Below are 17729 nucleotides of genomic sequence, written 5' to 3' on the forward strand. Positions count from 1 at the left end.
TATTTAAAGATATTTGACGAATACTAGGGCAACTGGTGATCGCGCACTAAAGGCTAAAGTGGTGTCAGTTTGTTATTGGAAAGCTAAACGCAAAGATATCAATGCTAATTTCACCAATACACTATGTCATATCCTTTGTCATGACCACAGCTCGGCCAACTCACTCATGGGTTGACTCATACAAATTCAGTCAGACGCAGGTATTCACTCTGAGTGAATTGAGTTGACATATATTGTGAGCGTGAGTCCGAGCGAGTCCGAGGAAAAAAAAAAAAGAATATGAGCGAGCTACGCGTTTATTCCGCCGATATGTGATGATGTCTATATGAAAAAAAAAAAACTAACTTATTAGTTGGGTAGGGAGTGAACAGGCAAATGTGTTTTAATATATATTCTTGAGTAGGGTACTGTCGGAAGCTGGATTTTCACTGCAAGCCTTATACAAAAAAAAAAAAATGGTTGTGCCCTCAAACATCGGTACCGTTAATTCCAAGTTCATCAAAAACCAGCGCTGTTCAGGCAAGTACATTTCGATCAGCAGAATTGATAGCGCGTATGAGTTCTTGGGTGCGCTTCTACCGGAATGCTGTTGTTGCTTTCAGCATCAGAAGCGCTGATGCACTGCTCGGCGGCCGCTACATAGTCGTTAATCTACCATACCAGATACCTGCCATCGTTGCTCTCAGAAATTTTGTTAGCGAACAACATTAATAAACGTTTTACTCACCAATTGGAAAACCGCGCAACATGCACCATAAGGTATTCCTCGAGCGACCACGAGAATTTCGTTCTAAGCTTAAAGCGCCGACGCAAAAACAAACACTCGGCGATGCGGAGCAAACGAAATGAGCGAAATGTTTGATTACGAGCCGTATCCATTTCATGTGCGCCGTCCCGCTACGATAACCTGTTCTTCGCCCGAAGAGGGGCCTCTCGGGTCTCCAAATTTGACGTCCCTCCATAAACAACGAACGGGAAGGGTCCGCGGCGTTTTCTCCGGAGTCTCTAGCCTCCGCGTGCCCGTTCGCCGCCGTCCGTCTATCTGCGCCGATCTGCCTAGTGAAGCCAGCAGAGGCCCCCGCTGGTTCCCAACAGCCCCCACAAAATCGGCCGCGATTTTTCAACGCGGCGAACACACTACTCGCCCGCTTCTTTTTCGCCGTCTTATTCTTTTTCCGCGCGGTTTCTCTTTCCTCCTCTCAAAAAACGCGTGCTCTCTCTCTTATTTTTGCGTTCGGCCAATGGCGAACGCGACCGGACGTGACGCAGGCAAGCGAAAGGGGCGGTCTCTCGCTCCGGTTTCCTGGCGAGCAGCGTTCTCCTGCCTTCCCAAGCTGTCAGATGCAGTCATGGCGTCGGATCGGAGGGAGCGTTGGAAATTTGTCTGCTATTTGGCTGTGGTGTTGCCGGTTCTGGTGCGCTGCGAAGGAAACCAAGGTAAGGATCGTCGTGCGCGCTGGTTTTGTCGTCCCTTCCCGAAACCCTGGATCTTTGCGAGGACGCTCTTCGGCAGTACGACTTGAGGAGGTGCATTGTTTTCACCCTGCTCGCGCGCGGAATCGGGGGAGCAGCCGATGATGCTTGACCGGAGAAACGCGGCTCGTGTACGGGAAAGGTCTCCGGCGGCGTGGTAGCATGCAAGGTCCGGCGTGCTGGTGTTCACGGGCGCTCGTCGACCGACGATGCCCTCGGCCGCCCTTCCTGCCGGCAGCCGGTTTGGGAACTTCGCCGCTGGTTCCCCTCGCGAGCTCGTTGCTGTTTTGTTTTCCCAGCGGTTCGTTCCGGCGATGTGCGATGCCTCTTCGCGGGGTGCCTGCAGCTGCTATTGCGTAACGTTTAGGCCGAACGTAGGCCGGATCCTTCAGGTGCTCGAAACTGGAGTTGTTTGCATGAGTTGACGCTGGCTCATCTCGCGCCAAGTGAGATTACGACTATAAGCAGCTTGTGTAATGTAGTGCACATAGTGTGTGTGTGCAGCACTCGTGCTAATTCAAATGTTTGAGCGGCGGGGTTTCACGTCTCAGCTTGTCAGAACGTGTCGAAGGCGCAAGGTTGTCTGTGCGTTCGTTAAAGAAAAAAATCCGAATGGATCACTGATTGACAAATTCGTTCAAAGGGTATTAGACTTATTCGAAATCGTTGGGTTGCTGCATGTCAACATTTCCCGTTTGCAAATATGAATAATTGGTTGACACGTGATTTGACTCTTTTAATTAAAGTGAAACGCGTGTGAGATAGGGGCACAGTCGACATGGCCCACGTTCGGCAAACCAGAGCTGTGTGTTGCGTTTCTGCGGTCAAGCTGTGTTTTGTGATGGTGTGGCGGCAAGCAAGGCAACTTTCGACTGGTTCGTCCGTGCCCTTCCGTTGCGGTGGGCTTTCCCGCACGACATTGGACCGACGCAAGACGACGGGCTGCCGTGCCGGCTATTGTGCTTGGTGATTTTCGCGATTGGTGTGTTTCTTCGACGTTTTCTTGGGGGGACATCATCGTCGACGACCTGAGGATTGTGGTACCACCAACAGAGAGTCAACCTCGATGCACCCACCTCCGCGCCACGATCGGATTTTCGGAGAAAATTCGAGAGACGATCTCTCGGGATTGGAAGTGATTTTTTTTTTGTCGGCTCCGATGACGTGAATCGTTCTGAAATGTTAAGGTGAGTCTTACTTTCATTTTACACGTCTTTGCATGATTATGAATGCTCTATGTTATGGTTGGTGATAACTTAAAAATTACAGATAGGGCATAGTGGTAGAACAGCGGAAATAACGGAGCAGTGAACCCACAGGGCATAACTGTGTCCACTGTCCCGTTTTTCGCGTTGTTCTGCCACAATTTTCATTAACCAACGAGCCCACCTACGCAGCCTTGTGCATTACGAATGCGACGTCGAATGCTCTTGCGTATTTAAGGCAGTTAGTTTTACTGTAACAGTAACAGCTCCCATCTTTCAATTCACGTGTGTTCGGAGAACATTTCAACATTCTGGTGAACTTTGTGGAATTAAGAACGTTGCTCCAAACAATGTTTTCGCTTACAACTTTAACTGCCTCCTTGCAAAGCCGGGTATTTATGTTTGCTCGTTCTCATTGACGGCGCTTCGCGTAATAACGACTAGCTTTTATTTACTTGTGGTCAAGGAATTCGTTTTTAGCAGAGCTGTAACTCCATGAATCGGAACGTTCGGCAGTTTTGTAGAAGGAACATGCGCTGCATTCTCGGGTTGTCGTCGAGTACTTACCGAAACACAGCAAATGTATGGGAGCTTGAAGAATCGGAGGCTGCAACGACGTAAGAGTGCGTACTATCCGGCATGTTTTTCCTGGAAGAAGTGGCGTCAGAAAGAGCCTTTACGAGGTAACGTGTGGTTCGAACGCGCGCCATTCGTCGCGGACCACCAAGGACCCCCCCCCCCCCCCCCCCCTCCGTGAACAGATGTGGAGCGAGGTAGTTTCGCAGGAAGAAACAGCCGGATATCGCTCTCAACACGTGAACACGGCTAGCCGCAAGACTGTCTTTAAGGAAGCTGCTAGTGCGTAACTAGATTAAAGACCTGAGACGAATATCATCGGTAATATGAATCCTACTCAGTAGGCATGCTCCAATTTGATAACATCGCCTAGTATTGGAAGTTAACTGCCGCGTTGCCTGCGATGCGGTATGTGTTACAACGCTCGGTAGTACAAACTTGTAGTTCGTTGTTATAGTTAGTAGGTAATTCTAATCACTTAATTTGGGTGCAGGCGTTTCTGAAGTAAATACCGACAGATAATCTTTTAGAGAGACCGGCAGAGCGATGTAGCAATGACAACAGGTTTCCGTAAAACCAACTAAGCAAAAGTAAAGACAAAAATGTCGTGGCGGTTAACCACAAAGTTGCCTACAAAGTTTAAGATCACACATTTCCCCGTCTTGAACAAGAATTAAAGGAAGGTCGTGGTCATTAGCAGCAGAAAGGTAAACAAGAAGAGACAATCAGCTGTAGGTGATGCCAGCTCTTAGCCTGCTTATAAAGGTACTCTCAGAGCATGTTTCAATACGTTGCGACGTAATTAAAGACCTGCTACTGTAGGATGGCAAAACCTTCCGCAAAACACGCCATATTGTTCGCAGCAGTGCAGTACTATCTGCAGCAAAAGTTATTTTCGTCGAAGCTCCGGTACCTTTCTGGCGTCGCAGTTCATCCATATGCGTATTTGCCTTTTGTGTGATCTAGATGAAATTCGCGACACTTGTAATTGAAACGTGGGCGTTTTAAATAAACGAGCACATTTATCAGTTTCTGACTCGATTATGTAACGTGGTAAATTTAGCATCCGTGCACTGCCCTGACATTTTTTTTTTCTGCGCCTTATTTGTTAATGAAAAAACTCGCATAAATTTGCCTATACCTCTGTAGAGGTGATTATTCTTTTTGAGAGATATCTGGGTGCTTTCGGTAGTGTGAATGACGTGGTCATTTAATTTTGGATAGTTACGTTAGCGCTCTCCTCGCTCCGACGTGCGTGTTTCTGCATCTTCAATGATACACGAAGACTTCACTTTTTTTTTTATAATCCTACAGTTTTCCGAATTGAATGACGCCAACAATAACTAGAAAAAGCTGTATTTCCGAACTAAGGAGTCGTGGGGCTGTTTCGATTACCTATCCAAGATTAACATTATCATTTCACTATTCAATGAGCATGCTCATAACTCGATAATAGTACGGTTATCCATAAGCTTTTTTTTTGTACATGTCGCGCTGAATCTACGTGTTATTTTACCGTCAGTTCGAAAATCCCGTTAATTCGGTATGTCCAGGTTTAAATCCACCTTTCCCGATCGGTAACGATTACAGATACACGCTATGCAATTTTAATGCAGTAGCATTATGCAGCTTGTTTCGCATGAATTCCGGTGTCGATGTACGTTAATACAATAACTTCCTCTGCAGTGAAAGTAACTTTCATGCTTTACTAACACACGCATCCTGTATACATGCTTCACAATTGAACATGAAACATTGCCGTAATAATGCGTGGTACAAGCGTACTTTGCCATCGGGCACCAGAACTTGAGATTATCAGAATGACTTGATAGTCTTAAAACGAGTCACCCACTACTATAAAGGCACACACGTTACTGCACTCTCCAGGCCGCTAATGGGTGCGCAGCGAATTCGAAAATGTTTCATACACTGTTTCAAGTACGCACCAGGAACAGAATATCGCGTTCGACTCTTCATTGATGAGGCTTAAAAGTCCCCCAATATTTTGTGCACATATTCGGGTTAGTACATTTGGAAACTCGATCAATATTTTTTTTCAGTCTAAATTGCGGAAATTGATGATGTGTTTAACCGCATACATGGCAGCTGCAAAAAGCTGCGCGTTCACTAACAAGGTTCGCGGTTTTTTCACGTTGACAGCTAAGACGGGGGGGCAGAAAATGTAGCATTAATACCACCTTTACGGACACTTAAACAGAATGACGAGCGCGTAAACGCGCTCAGAGCACAGCCGCGTCAGCTGTTAAAAGCGTGCATCAAGATGCACGCAACTTCTGCTGCAGAGGTTATGGCATGAATTTTTGTTACCCTCAACGGGATGCTAAAGGAAAACAACAGCTCCGAATAGAATTAATCACGTGTTCTCTGAGAACTCTAGTGTCGTTGATTTCAACATCAGAAGTATATTAATAGATGTCAAAATTAATGTCAATGTACCATTTTTTAAATTCCGCGCCGAAATCTCCGCGCGTGATGTCACGTATTTTGCAATGTGCTTGTCGAATTTGGCTAAATTGGCTCATAGAAATTTACTGAAACTAATTATGTAAAGTGCATGGCCAGCGTGGCGGTCTTTCTAATTCATTTTTTTTTTACCGATTAGAAGCGGCCTCGGCCTCATAGTTGACGCCGTCGAAATCTATGCATTACTTCACAGTGCATGGTGCGGGAATTTCAACGTGGTGTCGCTACCCTGCGTTAGCCACTGTACTTGCGTGTCTTCTTGCGTCAATAATGATCATCTTGTAATTGTGAAAGAGTAATTCACCAATAATACAATATAGTTTTCGCTTAAATGTCCCTTTAATACTGCAATGTGTTCCCATGCATTCTAGTTTCTTATGTCTACTTATGTCTTATGTCTACGCGTAAAGCAAAATCAACAGCAAGACAGCGTTGGCGTCTGGTTCGATTCGTCAGGCCAGGACAAATTTTTCAACAGCGAAGGATCACCCATTTCTCTCAAACGCGGGCGTGTGTGGTTTCCTTCGCAGCTTTGCGCTACTCTCCGATATCGAGTGACAAAATCTCTCTTCGACTTCGTGGAAACCGTCTCCACCTTGCGGATTTCTTCGGAACTGATGTGCGTACTCAAAGATGTGGGTGATGTATTTCCGCTCCCGTTTGACTGCATTAGGCCGCTCTGTTTCTAGTGCGAACTTCCAGTTTGACCAATCGCCTTCATCTTAACGGGATGGCGCCGTTGGTTCTTCCTTCTTACCGCCTGTCGTAGCATCCCTCCATTGTGCGTTACTCTTTAGCCTGATCGCATGCAGGCGCAATCCAGCGAGTGCCGGTTTGGTGGGTGGTGTTGAAGGTCCTGACGAAATCTTTGCTCAGAACGCTATAGAGGAAGAAAGCAAACATCGTTATCTTTCCTACGCCCTCCGCTTGTGCGTCTACCTCAGGCGACATTGCCTAAATTTCAGCGCACTCTGCAGGTCATGTCACTTTGACCGCAAGATTGGCAACTGCATTATAAATGTTATTTTCTCTACTGTATATTCTCTATATTTGCTCAAACCGCCAATACCGTACCAGCAATCTTACGTGGCGCATTCATATACACAGGCCCATATTGACTGACTCTGTGACGTTATATATAGCTTCATCCGCGAAATATAAGATAGTAAAGGTCATAAATACGTAAAAATGGCGCTGAAACTTTGTTTTCTGTTCTCATAAGTGCCACGCTATCGTTGCTTTTAACAAGGCCCTCTCCTGCAAGAATGGAGCGAGCTGCTCCACAGAATGCGCTTGAAATCTCGACTTTGGCTTCTTTCTGGCTTTCCTACCCTGATCCACGTGCGTTTTACACCCATCCATAAAAGGAAAAAACAAACAGAAAAACAAAAACCGCCAGTGTCACAATTCGTATAGCCCGCAATGTTCCTACAGAGATGACAGTTTGCGATTCCACTATTTGCAGTGCAACCGTTCTTGGGATCCTTTAGTATAGGAACCCACCCGCCTTCCCCCTGTCTGTTGACTTTGTGCTTCGATAGCCCAAACAGTCAGGTAATGCGAGACTGGCTAGCTGTCGCCGGTCCTGTCAGTGCGTTATCTCTTTTCGTGAAAGGACCGCTTTTCTGCCTCTTTTTCTTTCTTTAACGATCCACTCGTTCGACAGGCTGCGAGGAAACGAAAACAAGCGCATACACGGCCGTAGCGTCACCGAGACGTAATTGAGGCGACTTGAGATAGCTATGAGCTTTTCTCGCTACTCTGGTTCTTAATATTTTGTTCCTTTTCTCATGTAGATGGGTCGTTCCTTTTACTTAGCGTTCGTCGTCGAGGTTGTGCACTGGTTTCCTGATATGAGACTCAAGCACTGCGGAAACGGCATAGCACACGCTTGCTTTCTCAAAGAAGCCTCCCATCCACAGCATGCACCATCGGCGCTTCAGCCGACTGGTGGTGGCTTATGATTTAGTCGCGACTTTGCTCCGTTGCGTGTGTGTGTGCGCGCGCTTCCCTCACTTGGCTGGCGTTATCGGCCCGAGGAATGCCGCCAGTGCCAACGAACGTCGCAGTCGAAGCTTCGTCGCGTTATCCCCGCGTACAGCTTCTTTAGCTTTCTCCAGAAGAGTGCTCGTGATTGGTAGGCACCGCGGGTGGAAAAAAAAAGAAAGAAAGAAGTCTGCCTGTGCCAACATGGAGAGCATAACTGCGGCAAGACGCTTTGGCCCCGGCGGCCGCCCTCAGAGGTCACTCACTCACTGGCGCCCTGTTCCGAAGGTCTGCGGCGCGCTGCTCGCCTTCTTTCTTTCTTTTCTTCGTCTGCTCTCACCCTCGAAAAGGAGAGGGTGAGTAGACCCCGAGCGGGCGTCCGTGTTTACCCCTTCGCGCCGGGTGATAAGTGGTGATGGGAGGGCAACTTTGAGTGATTTAGTTTCGATGGGCGGGATTCGTACAGTCGGTTCGTGCGTCTGGGATGCTTTGCTCTTATTTTTGTTTTGTTTTTCGCGCGCTCTCTCAATCGCTCTCTTTCGTTCACTTCCTATCCGCCGAGAGCTGCTGCCTCGGTAGGAAATGCTTGGCGAAGAAAATAGTTCGCTCCGCTTTCGCAACTGAAGCGCGCGCCCCGATGAATTGTTCTCTCTGGCCGGCGATCAGCGAGGCCAGCCCGGCGTTTTGAATGCAGCGTCGTCTCTCTATCTTCTTTTCCTCTCTCGATCGTTCGCTCTTAAAGCTCGAACAAGGCTGCTGCTGCACGTCTAAATCAAGGAGATGTTCTTCCTTTCTATCGTTCCTTTCACTTCGCGTTCCGTTCTGTGCGCAAGACGCGAGTTGTGCGTGTAGTGAGTGCTGTATACGTGTATACGCTCTGGCTTTCGTCTTCTCGGCGCGGCGGCACATTGTCTTGGCATGTCCGCCGCAGCTTCGCGCAGTTTGCCTTTTTTTCCACGGAGCGCTCCGTGCGGGTTTCGTTTGTTTACACGACTCCCTTTCGTACCCACATAGCTTGCCTTTCTCGGAGGAATCGTTCTTGCCCCCTTCTCCCGGCGTTGTCCACCTTTTTTTTTTTGCTCAGTCACGGATGTTTTTTCGTTGTTTCCCGCTTCGTGGTTTTTCTTGCCGAACGTGATGACGATACTGAGAGACGAAATCTCCAAGCCACCCTTTCCTTCGCGCGCATCCAACGTGGAAACGCGAGTTCGGCTTGTCTTACGCCGGCGTTATCTTTTTTTCTCCGCCGGTTCCGGCGCGAAAAAGCTCCTGTTGACGTGAAGCCACAGACTGGGGAGGGTTTGTTGACGTTATCCGAATCGGAATAGGTTTGTTGCATGCATGACATACTCCTTCGCCCGCCTGCGTGTGTAGTCGTTTGTACGCTATGATAGAACGGAAACGACGAAAGGGGCTGCCAAACACAGCGAAACGGAACCAGCAACGAACCTTTTTGCGGCGAACCCCGCAAGAGCCCGTGAAATGAATACGCCGACAGGGAAGCGCGCCTATGGACGTCGTAAATATTGGCAAATCAAAGGAAGGCTTCGAGGGGTTTCAGCAACAAGTTCGCTAAGCATGAACTGAGCATTACAAAGATCACTGCGTGTACGTCAGCACTTTCTGTTGCATCATTCAGAGCGTGTCACGCGCATCTAGCGCGATGTACAATGAACTGTGCATGTAATCACCTTGTCAAGCTATCACGTATTGGGTTGTTTACGGTCATTCGCGCGCTGACCTTGTTACCGGGTGCTATGTCTGATGAAGCGTTAGCTAATACGTACAGTCTTCAACATTCGTAAGCAACGTGCTCTTGAGATCTTTGACAGGGTTATTCCCCCTGTCACGTGTATCTCTTTCTCCTTTATCTCTCTCTCTCCTTCTTCGTTCCTCTTCCGTCCCGTCATAGCTCAGCTACATATCTAGCATGTTTAGCTGCGGGTCCAGAGTATGAATGTCTTCATCCCAGCCATTGGTCATTCCTCTTACTAGAGAGCTTTAGAACAGCGAATGGCGTTTTCGTAGCGCGTGCGTCGTACACTAACCTTTGGCGGGCGCCCGTTGAGTCGCGAACGCTAACGGTACGCCCGCGACGCCCGCAAGTTTTGCGTGCGATATTCCAAAGCTTTCTACTGTCTTACTGCGGCGACAACTGATTCGCAACTTCTATACCAGGTGTTAAATCGTTGCTACGAAGCTGTAGGCTGTTTCGCAGCTGAGAGAGAGGGAGAGAACAACCTAATTAAGAATAAACGAACCCCAGTTCTGGTTCACTTAACAATAAAACTAAAAAAAAAAACAAGGCCTAGCCATCAGACAGCCTTCTATGTTTCTATGTACGAGCAGTGCCTTTATGATGTCCGGGGAGGAGTCCGCCAGCCACTTCTCCGGGGTCGCTTGTCTTAGGCTTGTATTTATGTGCTTGAGGTTCTCGCCTATGGCTACAGGACCGCCCGGACCAGTCCACATAACGTGAGCGTTATCCGGGAAGCCACCGCAGTTCATGCAAGCAGGAAACCCGTCCTTGCATTGTACGTATAATACTGAATGTAGGGTGTGATTAAAGAGCGAGTTTGTTTGGGCGCGCTTCACCAGGACTGCTTCGCGTCTCATCTTATCGTTCGCGCCGGCCTGAACGTGCCGTATAGCAAGTGATTCGGTGAGCTTCGGTGAATCCGGCCACCGCAGAGGAGGATCCGGGAGAGTGACGCGCTGAAAGATCACTGTCTAGGATGAGTTAGCGCACGCGAATATGTTGGGTGCGGCCTTGTTTGCGTGTAAGTATGTGTGAGTACTCCGTTTTGGTAACAAGTGGATGGTAGTCGTGCCGAGTGTTAGGCATGCCTCCAATGCGACCTTTTTCACTATGCCACATCGCATGTGCCCTGGTGGAAGGTTCTGAAACGCCTTCTGATCTCAGATTCTTTGGTCCTGGCAATATCGGTTTTTCCGGCCCCCGAACGACACTACCCGAACGGCAGAGGGCAGCTTAGGGGAGTTAAAACGCTAATTGCCTGCTTTCTTGGCTCTCCGACTCCTCGTCTCAAGGTGGTGTTTGCATGTCGGCACGTGGCTAAACGACTGGTTCAGTTGGTTCATTTAGAATTACTGCGTGTGCTTGCCTCCGAAACGCGACGCTCGTTTGATCCCCTGCTCACTGTACCGGTCACGTTGCCTCGCTGCCTGCGATAGTGAGCTTCGTGGAACGGAGTGTCTTCGCATGTTCTCTCCGCCCCTAGGCGTCTCGTCTTTTTCGGCGTCCGCTGGAGTGCGTGTGGCCGCCGCGTTCTTGCTGGCGACGCACCGACATGCTCGTTCGCCTGTGGGAGCGGGGAATGAACGAAGGAGCCTCCTCCGAGACGTTATAAATGGCGCTCCGCGCGAAGACGCCCGCAGGAGGGGCCGTCTCGGGCCGAAAACTAACAATGGTCAGCGCAATTAACGTCCGCCGCCGCGCTCCTCTCATGCCGCCGGCGATTGTGGTGCTGCGCCTCGCGTAATACAACGCACACACGCCACCACACACTGCAGCACTGCCGTCTTTGCGATGAAGGGAGGAGGAGGGTGGCTCCTTGCGAACTGCATTCCAAACAGTCGACCCCCCTCCTTCCTTGACGGCAACAACTCTGCCGTTCCGTCTGCGCACCCCCTCGCCTGGCGGTCCTCGGCCTTGCCTAGCCGGTCGGCATGGACGTACTACACGAGCCATGCTTGCAACGACGGAAGAACGAACGAGCCGGCGGCCCGCTGTGTTGCCTGCGCTGCGCGGCCCGTCGACTGGTTCATCATTGAACGGGCGCAGATTTCGCCGGCCGTGGCTGATTATAGTAATTTCGTATCGACTCTCGCGTTATCGATATGGACGTCTTTTCCGACCGTGTGTGTGTGTGTTTGTGCTGTGGTAGGGTGTGGATGTTGTTTTTGGCGAGCGCTCGGCCCTGTTTTTTTTTAATTCCAGCGTGCTCTTCCTCTGAGCCTCTCTCTGCGCTCGTGGCAGCGGCTGCTGCTTCTTCCTGCGTCCCTCGCTGCACGTGCTGAAGCTGGGCGATCAAGGCGCTGCTGCCAAGGCTCGGTTCACCTTGTTGCTCTCGCCGCCGCTGGCCCATCCTGCGGCCAGTCGTGGCCCGTTCAGGTCACGCCTAGCTTGTTCCCCTTGTCCTCGGCTCGCGGGCCTCCTCGGTCGATCCGCACGCGCGGCTCCTCCACTCGGACCTTGCCTCTGCCTTTCCGTGTGCCCGACAAAAGAAGGAACAGTCTTCTCGCACGTCCCGGTATTGTTCGCCGTCGTCTTGTTTGCGTTGACCGCGGCGCGTCCGGTTCGCGTTGGGCGTCTCTTTCACGGGCTCAGCGCGGCCTTACCTGCCGCCCACGCGCGAAAATCGCCTCTCCGAAAGCTGTTCTCACCGCAGCGCACCTTTGGGATAAAGTGAGGCAACCGCATTCAGCTTCTAACTCGCGAATCGTCGCCCTCAGTCTCTCGACAGTGCTTCAAAGCTAGCTGGGTGTCGTCACGTTTGTTTTGCGGAGTTAGCACCGATGCATCCATCTGTCATATACGCTTCGCAACGTTACGACTCAATTTTCACCATCGCAAGGTCACTCGTAGCTTCTACGATGCCGGTTGATTGATTTTATTCATATGTGGGGTTTAACGTCCCAAAACCACTGATGATTATGAGAGACGCCGTAGTGGAGGGCTCCGGAAATTTCGACCACCTGGGGTTCTTTAACGTGCACCCAAATCTGAGTACACGGGCCTACAACATTTCCGCCTCCATCGGAAATGCAGCCGCCGCAGCCGGGAATCGAACCCACGACTTGCGGGTCAGCAGCCGAGTGCCTTAGCCACTAGACCACCGCGGCGGGGCTCTACGATGCCGGTTATGTTAGCCTCCGTATATAGTGACTAGTAGTCAATCAGCGTGAGAGCGCTGTAAGGTAACAATACTGCTACGTAATGTTCTGCATTTCGCTGGCCCCCTCTTCGTACTACAATTTCTCGTGAAGTTTGGAAAGCACTTTCGCAAATACAATTTACCAGCGAGTTTTTCGACAAACCGAGCGCCTGCCACTGTGGCGTTTCGTTTGTTTCATGAGGGTCATCGTTTACCAGTTAGCTAAATGGTAGTCGCTCAATTGTGACCTGTTTGTAGACCTTACATGCGCGGTACAAGAGCTGCTACGTTGATATGGTGACAAAATTGGCGAAGGGACATGTTTTTTTGTTTCTTTTTACATCCTGTTTACAGTTGCTCGAACTAACAACCACGCGATTACGGACAGCCGACGTAACGGCCAGTTTATTACGGCAAACGTTTTCGAAAGGAACATGAAAAGCGCGGGTTAGCGCGCAATCTTCTGGACACATTCGATTCAGCCGGTCCCACTCATGATGGATGACCCACTCGTTGCAATGGTCACACAATACACACGTTCGTTTCGAATGGGGAGAACGTCGCGACCTCCTTTCTTTCATCTCTTCTTTTATGAACCACTGATGTAACTTATATCTCCGATCAACGGAGATGGTATTAACAGAGACTCCCCCCTTCCTACCAAGCGTCGCCTCCGTTTTGCGCTCGACTGGTCGCTGCACTATACACACTTCTGGCTGCATTCGCCCGGTTGCCTTCTGTTCCCTGCCACGCGGCTTCTCCTCCTTGGCGCATCCCCTCCAACCTTCGTTTTTCCCCAATCCCGCTTTCTTTCCCCCACCGTTTCCCTCGGGGCTTTCGCGCAACGTTTCCTCCTCGCCTCGCGATTCCCCATTTTTCCCCCGCGGCCGTATCCTCCTCCCCAGCGTATCGATCGAGGCAACGCGTCGCTGCCCGGCCGATTAATCCACGCTGCAGTGCCCGGCGCGTTCGTTGCCCAGCAAGCTCCAGTGGTCCGGGGGAGGAAGGGAGAAATGGGGAAGTCGTGGCTACGCTTTGTTTTCTTCCTTTCCCTACGTCTCCCCCTTGCGGGTTTTTTTCTTCTACGCCTCCCCCTTGCGTGGTCTTCCCCACCAAGTGTTTTATTGTCTTCGTACGGAGATGATTCCTCCATTTGTTTTGCTCCTCTTTCTGGACGCCCGCCGGTGTGCTTCGGGTGTTGTAGTATATATGCTGCCCGTATACGTGCTTGATGCTCGCTGCCGGCTATTAGGTGCTTTTTGTCTCGATAAAAGCGTGCAGCGTGGCGCGTCTGATGAGCTGGCGCACCAGCGAAGCGACTGTGTATGTTGTTGTTTTTTTCGTATAGACTCTAACGTCAGGGTGGATCGAACAAAACATGAACTACAGCAATAGAAAGGATCACTGCTCTGACAAGTTAAAAAAAAAAAACACACGCGTAGTGTATGCCCGTGGTGTAAGACACTGCTCAAAAACAACAAGGTCAGGAAGAACAGCCTAGGCGCGTTTTCGTTTCTTGTTTGAAAGAGGGACACAACAAATTTTCATTATGTCGTTCATGAATATATATATATATATATATATATATATATATATATATATATATATATATATATATATATATATATATATCCTTTGGCCATCCTGGTATTGTACAAATTACATAGCTTTTACTGTTGCGTCTTAACTACCTAAAGTACAAAAATGATGCGCTGGAATCGTGAATTACTAGCGCACAGCGTGTAAAAACGAGGAAGGTGTCCCTGTGGGGACACTAGTCGCAAGTAACATTGCGTACGATTCAATGCAAATCAGTGCTCTTATTAACTGACGCCCGTCGTAAAACGTCCATAGCACTGCATAGTTCTAACCTCGAAGAGGCATAAAAACCCAGGGGGATGGTTTCTACGCGCTATATGACGTTATAAGGGGTGGTGGATATAGGAGGGACAGCAGATGAGGGAAACGGGAGGGGGGGGGGGGGTTGTTGCAAATGAATGGCGGAAGGGGGCGCGCGTGCGGGGAAAACGGTACAACCCCTTCTCTCTATTTTTTTCTTTCTTCTTGCCTATATACGCAGTTGTCGCTGTGCGTAAAAGTATCCGCCGTGCTCTGCGCTTTGTCGTCGTAACGACCCGACAGCGCCCGCGATTATATTTACATCGAAAGCTAATTTGGACCGGAACATTCATAACGAGCCTGCCGCCGCTTTCTTTCGCTGTTCTACATAGCCGTCACCCCCGCGCAATCGCGAAGCGTGACAGTGGTTTTCCTGCTTTTCTGACACATACCTATAAGTACGGTCTTTGTTGAGTAGTAGTAGTAGTCATAGACTTTTATTCAGTCAAATTTACAGGCCGAGCATTTGTTGAGTTATTCTCCGCTTCAATCACTTTTCTATTTTTTCTCTCAGAGAGTCATTCGATGGAGGTATTGATTACTCAGATCCTGCAGCCCTCTCTCATCCTTTTTTTACCCTTTTCTTCGTGTCCTAGTATAGTGACATAGCTGCGGGTGGGTTTATCCGAGCGATCAAAGCCTCCATTGAACCGCGACGCGTGTATACAAAAGTAATTTCGAGAATCGCGCTCGTTGTAGAGCAATGTGATGCTGATATCGTTTGTTCGAGCGTGGTACAAACGTGGACGGTTCATATAACGCTCGTTACGCGCCATCTGTCATAACGCACCGCTTCCGTAAGAGAGCATCGTTATCTGCAGATCGCGTGGGGCATTCTGAATGAAAGTTTTCGCCTCCCCCCCCTTCCCCCAGAAAGTGAGTAACGTATAGGGTTCTATTACACTGAAACTTGTATGCACGTTATTACTTTTTTATTTTTCCTTTTTTTTTCTATTTTAACAGAAGTGTCTCGTATAGCATATAATCAGGTAAAGTATACCTCGGATAAATGAGCTCCATGACTGCCTCTTAATCAAAAATCGCTGACATGATATCGACTCGCCTAGCGCGCTGTATGCCTGGTTTTGCGCGTATAGTTCCCGCTTCCGCTTTATAGCGGCTGCGTTATAAAGTGCCCGATTCGGTCACTCTTTCCGTGTTGTGAAATACAGTCAGTTCGCACGCGCGACTGGGACTGTCCGTTTTTCACGACAGAGTGAATAAATTATAGCGCAAACCGATCGAGTCGGTATCTCTCTCTCTCTGGGTGGTTCTTCGCGTATACACTTCGAAGGTGTCGATCGAAGCGCCGCCGATCGGGCGTGGAAGGCAAAAAGCGGATGCGTATACGAGACTAGCGCGCGCGGAGGCAGAGCGAATCGAGTTATCGCGCTCCAGATTCACTTGGCAGCTCGCGGCGCCTTGATAATGCATCACGACTGGAGAGCCAGAAGCGTTTCGCACTCGTTGGCTTTCACTGTATAACGCGGCGCCGCTATAAAGTCGCGCGTTGTGTGTGTCTGCTTGTTTTGGGCTGTTTGTATATGGCGCTTGCGGTTCGAGCGGTCCCACCCGCGTATAACACCGGGAACAGTCGAAGGTGATATATATACGCTATACACCCGGCGCACTTTTTGCAATCTGGATTCAGTTTTCTTCCTCGTATACCGATATCTGTTCCTTCTTCCACACCTGAGAAATATACTACGGCGCGTCTATTTCCTCTACCGGAACCCGTTCTTTATTTTTTGCTTTAACATTTTCATTTTTGAGAAGTTGCGGAAGCACTTTCATGCCCGACGCTCTGTAATTCATTGCTTGTAATTTTTTTTTTTTGGCACTCAGCTTATCTCAGCTCTCTTCTGCGACGCTCTATTTCTAATCCCGTTTCACCGCTTCGTTCTGCCCTCCCTCCGACCGCTTCTTCGATGGGATTATGCCGGTTAGCGAAAGCCCGTTCGTATAAGCGTTTCGATGTCTCCTGCGCGTGCCGCGCAATGAAAGTGGTGCGAAAATTGATCGAGACGCAACTACCTGTCGAATAATAGAGCAGGAAGGGGGGGTTTTAGCGCTTGAGACAAGACGCCAAGTAGCACAGCGGCAACACCTAAGCTTGGCCGAGACGAATCGAGGCGCAGTGTTCACGTATCGGCGTTCACGCACAGGCATTTCTCGATAGTGGCGACTGCGTATATGATCGGACTTAATCCGCGTGGAAACAGTCCAGGATGAGGCAAGCACATTCGTTACTCGGTCACTCCTTACGTACATTTCCTTTATATACGACCCTGTTTCGCTCGGAACGAATCGTCGCCTTCTCGGTTCTTACACACGAGTCCCATCTGTAACTTAATGCTTCATCGCGGCGTGTCTGTTTCTCGCGGAATCGCTTTTGGATCGCTGCCCAGAAGGAGGGTATCTATATATCTCCGTTATGTATACGGCAGGCACAGTCGATGTCGTCGCAGTTACAGCGAACGCGCGAAAGTGGCTGTTATGGTGGAACGAAGAAAATGCGGGAAACGTGCCGACGGCTTACATACAGCAAACAACTAAACGATTGTGTGTGTTTCTTTCTTTCTCTCTTTCTTTTCTTCTTTCTTTCTTTCTTTTCGACGATGACGATTCTCCACGCTCGATTTTCGATTCGGTTCCTCCGTCCTCGTGCTTACCACCCTCCTTATCCCCCCACGGCCTGGTAGTTTCCCACATTGAGAAGGCACGGATAGCGGTATCAGTGCCGTTATACGCCTCGCGTATGGAGGGTGCTCCGACGCCGTCGCAGATTCTGTCCACGTCGTGTCGACAATATAATCAACAAGCATACGCTCTCCGCGATAACGCTGGGCAGCCGTTTGTGTCGATGCTCTCTGGAAAAGTGCGAGGTGAAGAGAAAAAAAACGCGCGCACCCATATTGTGTCGTGTTCTTTGTTTCTGTACCCGTTTTCTTCTTTCGCCAGGCTTCGTTTCTTTCGTATTCCCCTTTTATCTATACGGTGTTCGTTTCTTTTTTTTTTTTTTTGTACTGCACGCAACACCGCGCCGGCTGCTCGTTAACGGGAGTGTCCTACGCGGGTGGCTGCTGAAAGTCAGTGAGGGGGTTCGAAAAGGAGGTGTCGTCGGCGAATCGTCGTCGTCTCCTTATCTGGGTCGTCGCTTCGGTACTGTATGCGTGCGCGCGGTGAACGTCGCTGCCGCCGTCTGGGT

The 17729-nt window shown here is 49.5% G+C and overlaps 1 protein-coding gene across 2 annotated transcripts in view; it reads left to right on the forward strand.

Moving 5' to 3' along the window:
* The first annotated feature begins 1349 nt into the window (after positions 1–1349).
* Positions 1350–17729, forward strand: part of Eph (Eph receptor tyrosine kinase) — a 352202-nt gene continuing 335822 nt past the window's right edge. For both annotated transcript variants that reach the window (XM_075889164.1, XM_075889169.1), the window contains exon 1: positions 1350–1437. In XM_075889164.1, coding sequence (XP_075745279.1) covers positions 1350–1437 — 88 coding nt within the window. The remainder of the gene's footprint in view (positions 1438–17729) is intronic.

The sequence above is a fragment of the Rhipicephalus microplus genome, chromosome 3, assembly GCF_043290135.1.
Source record: "Rhipicephalus microplus isolate Deutch F79 chromosome 3, USDA_Rmic, whole genome shotgun sequence".
Lineage (NCBI taxonomy): Eukaryota > Metazoa > Arthropoda > Arachnida > Ixodida > Ixodidae > Rhipicephalus > Rhipicephalus microplus.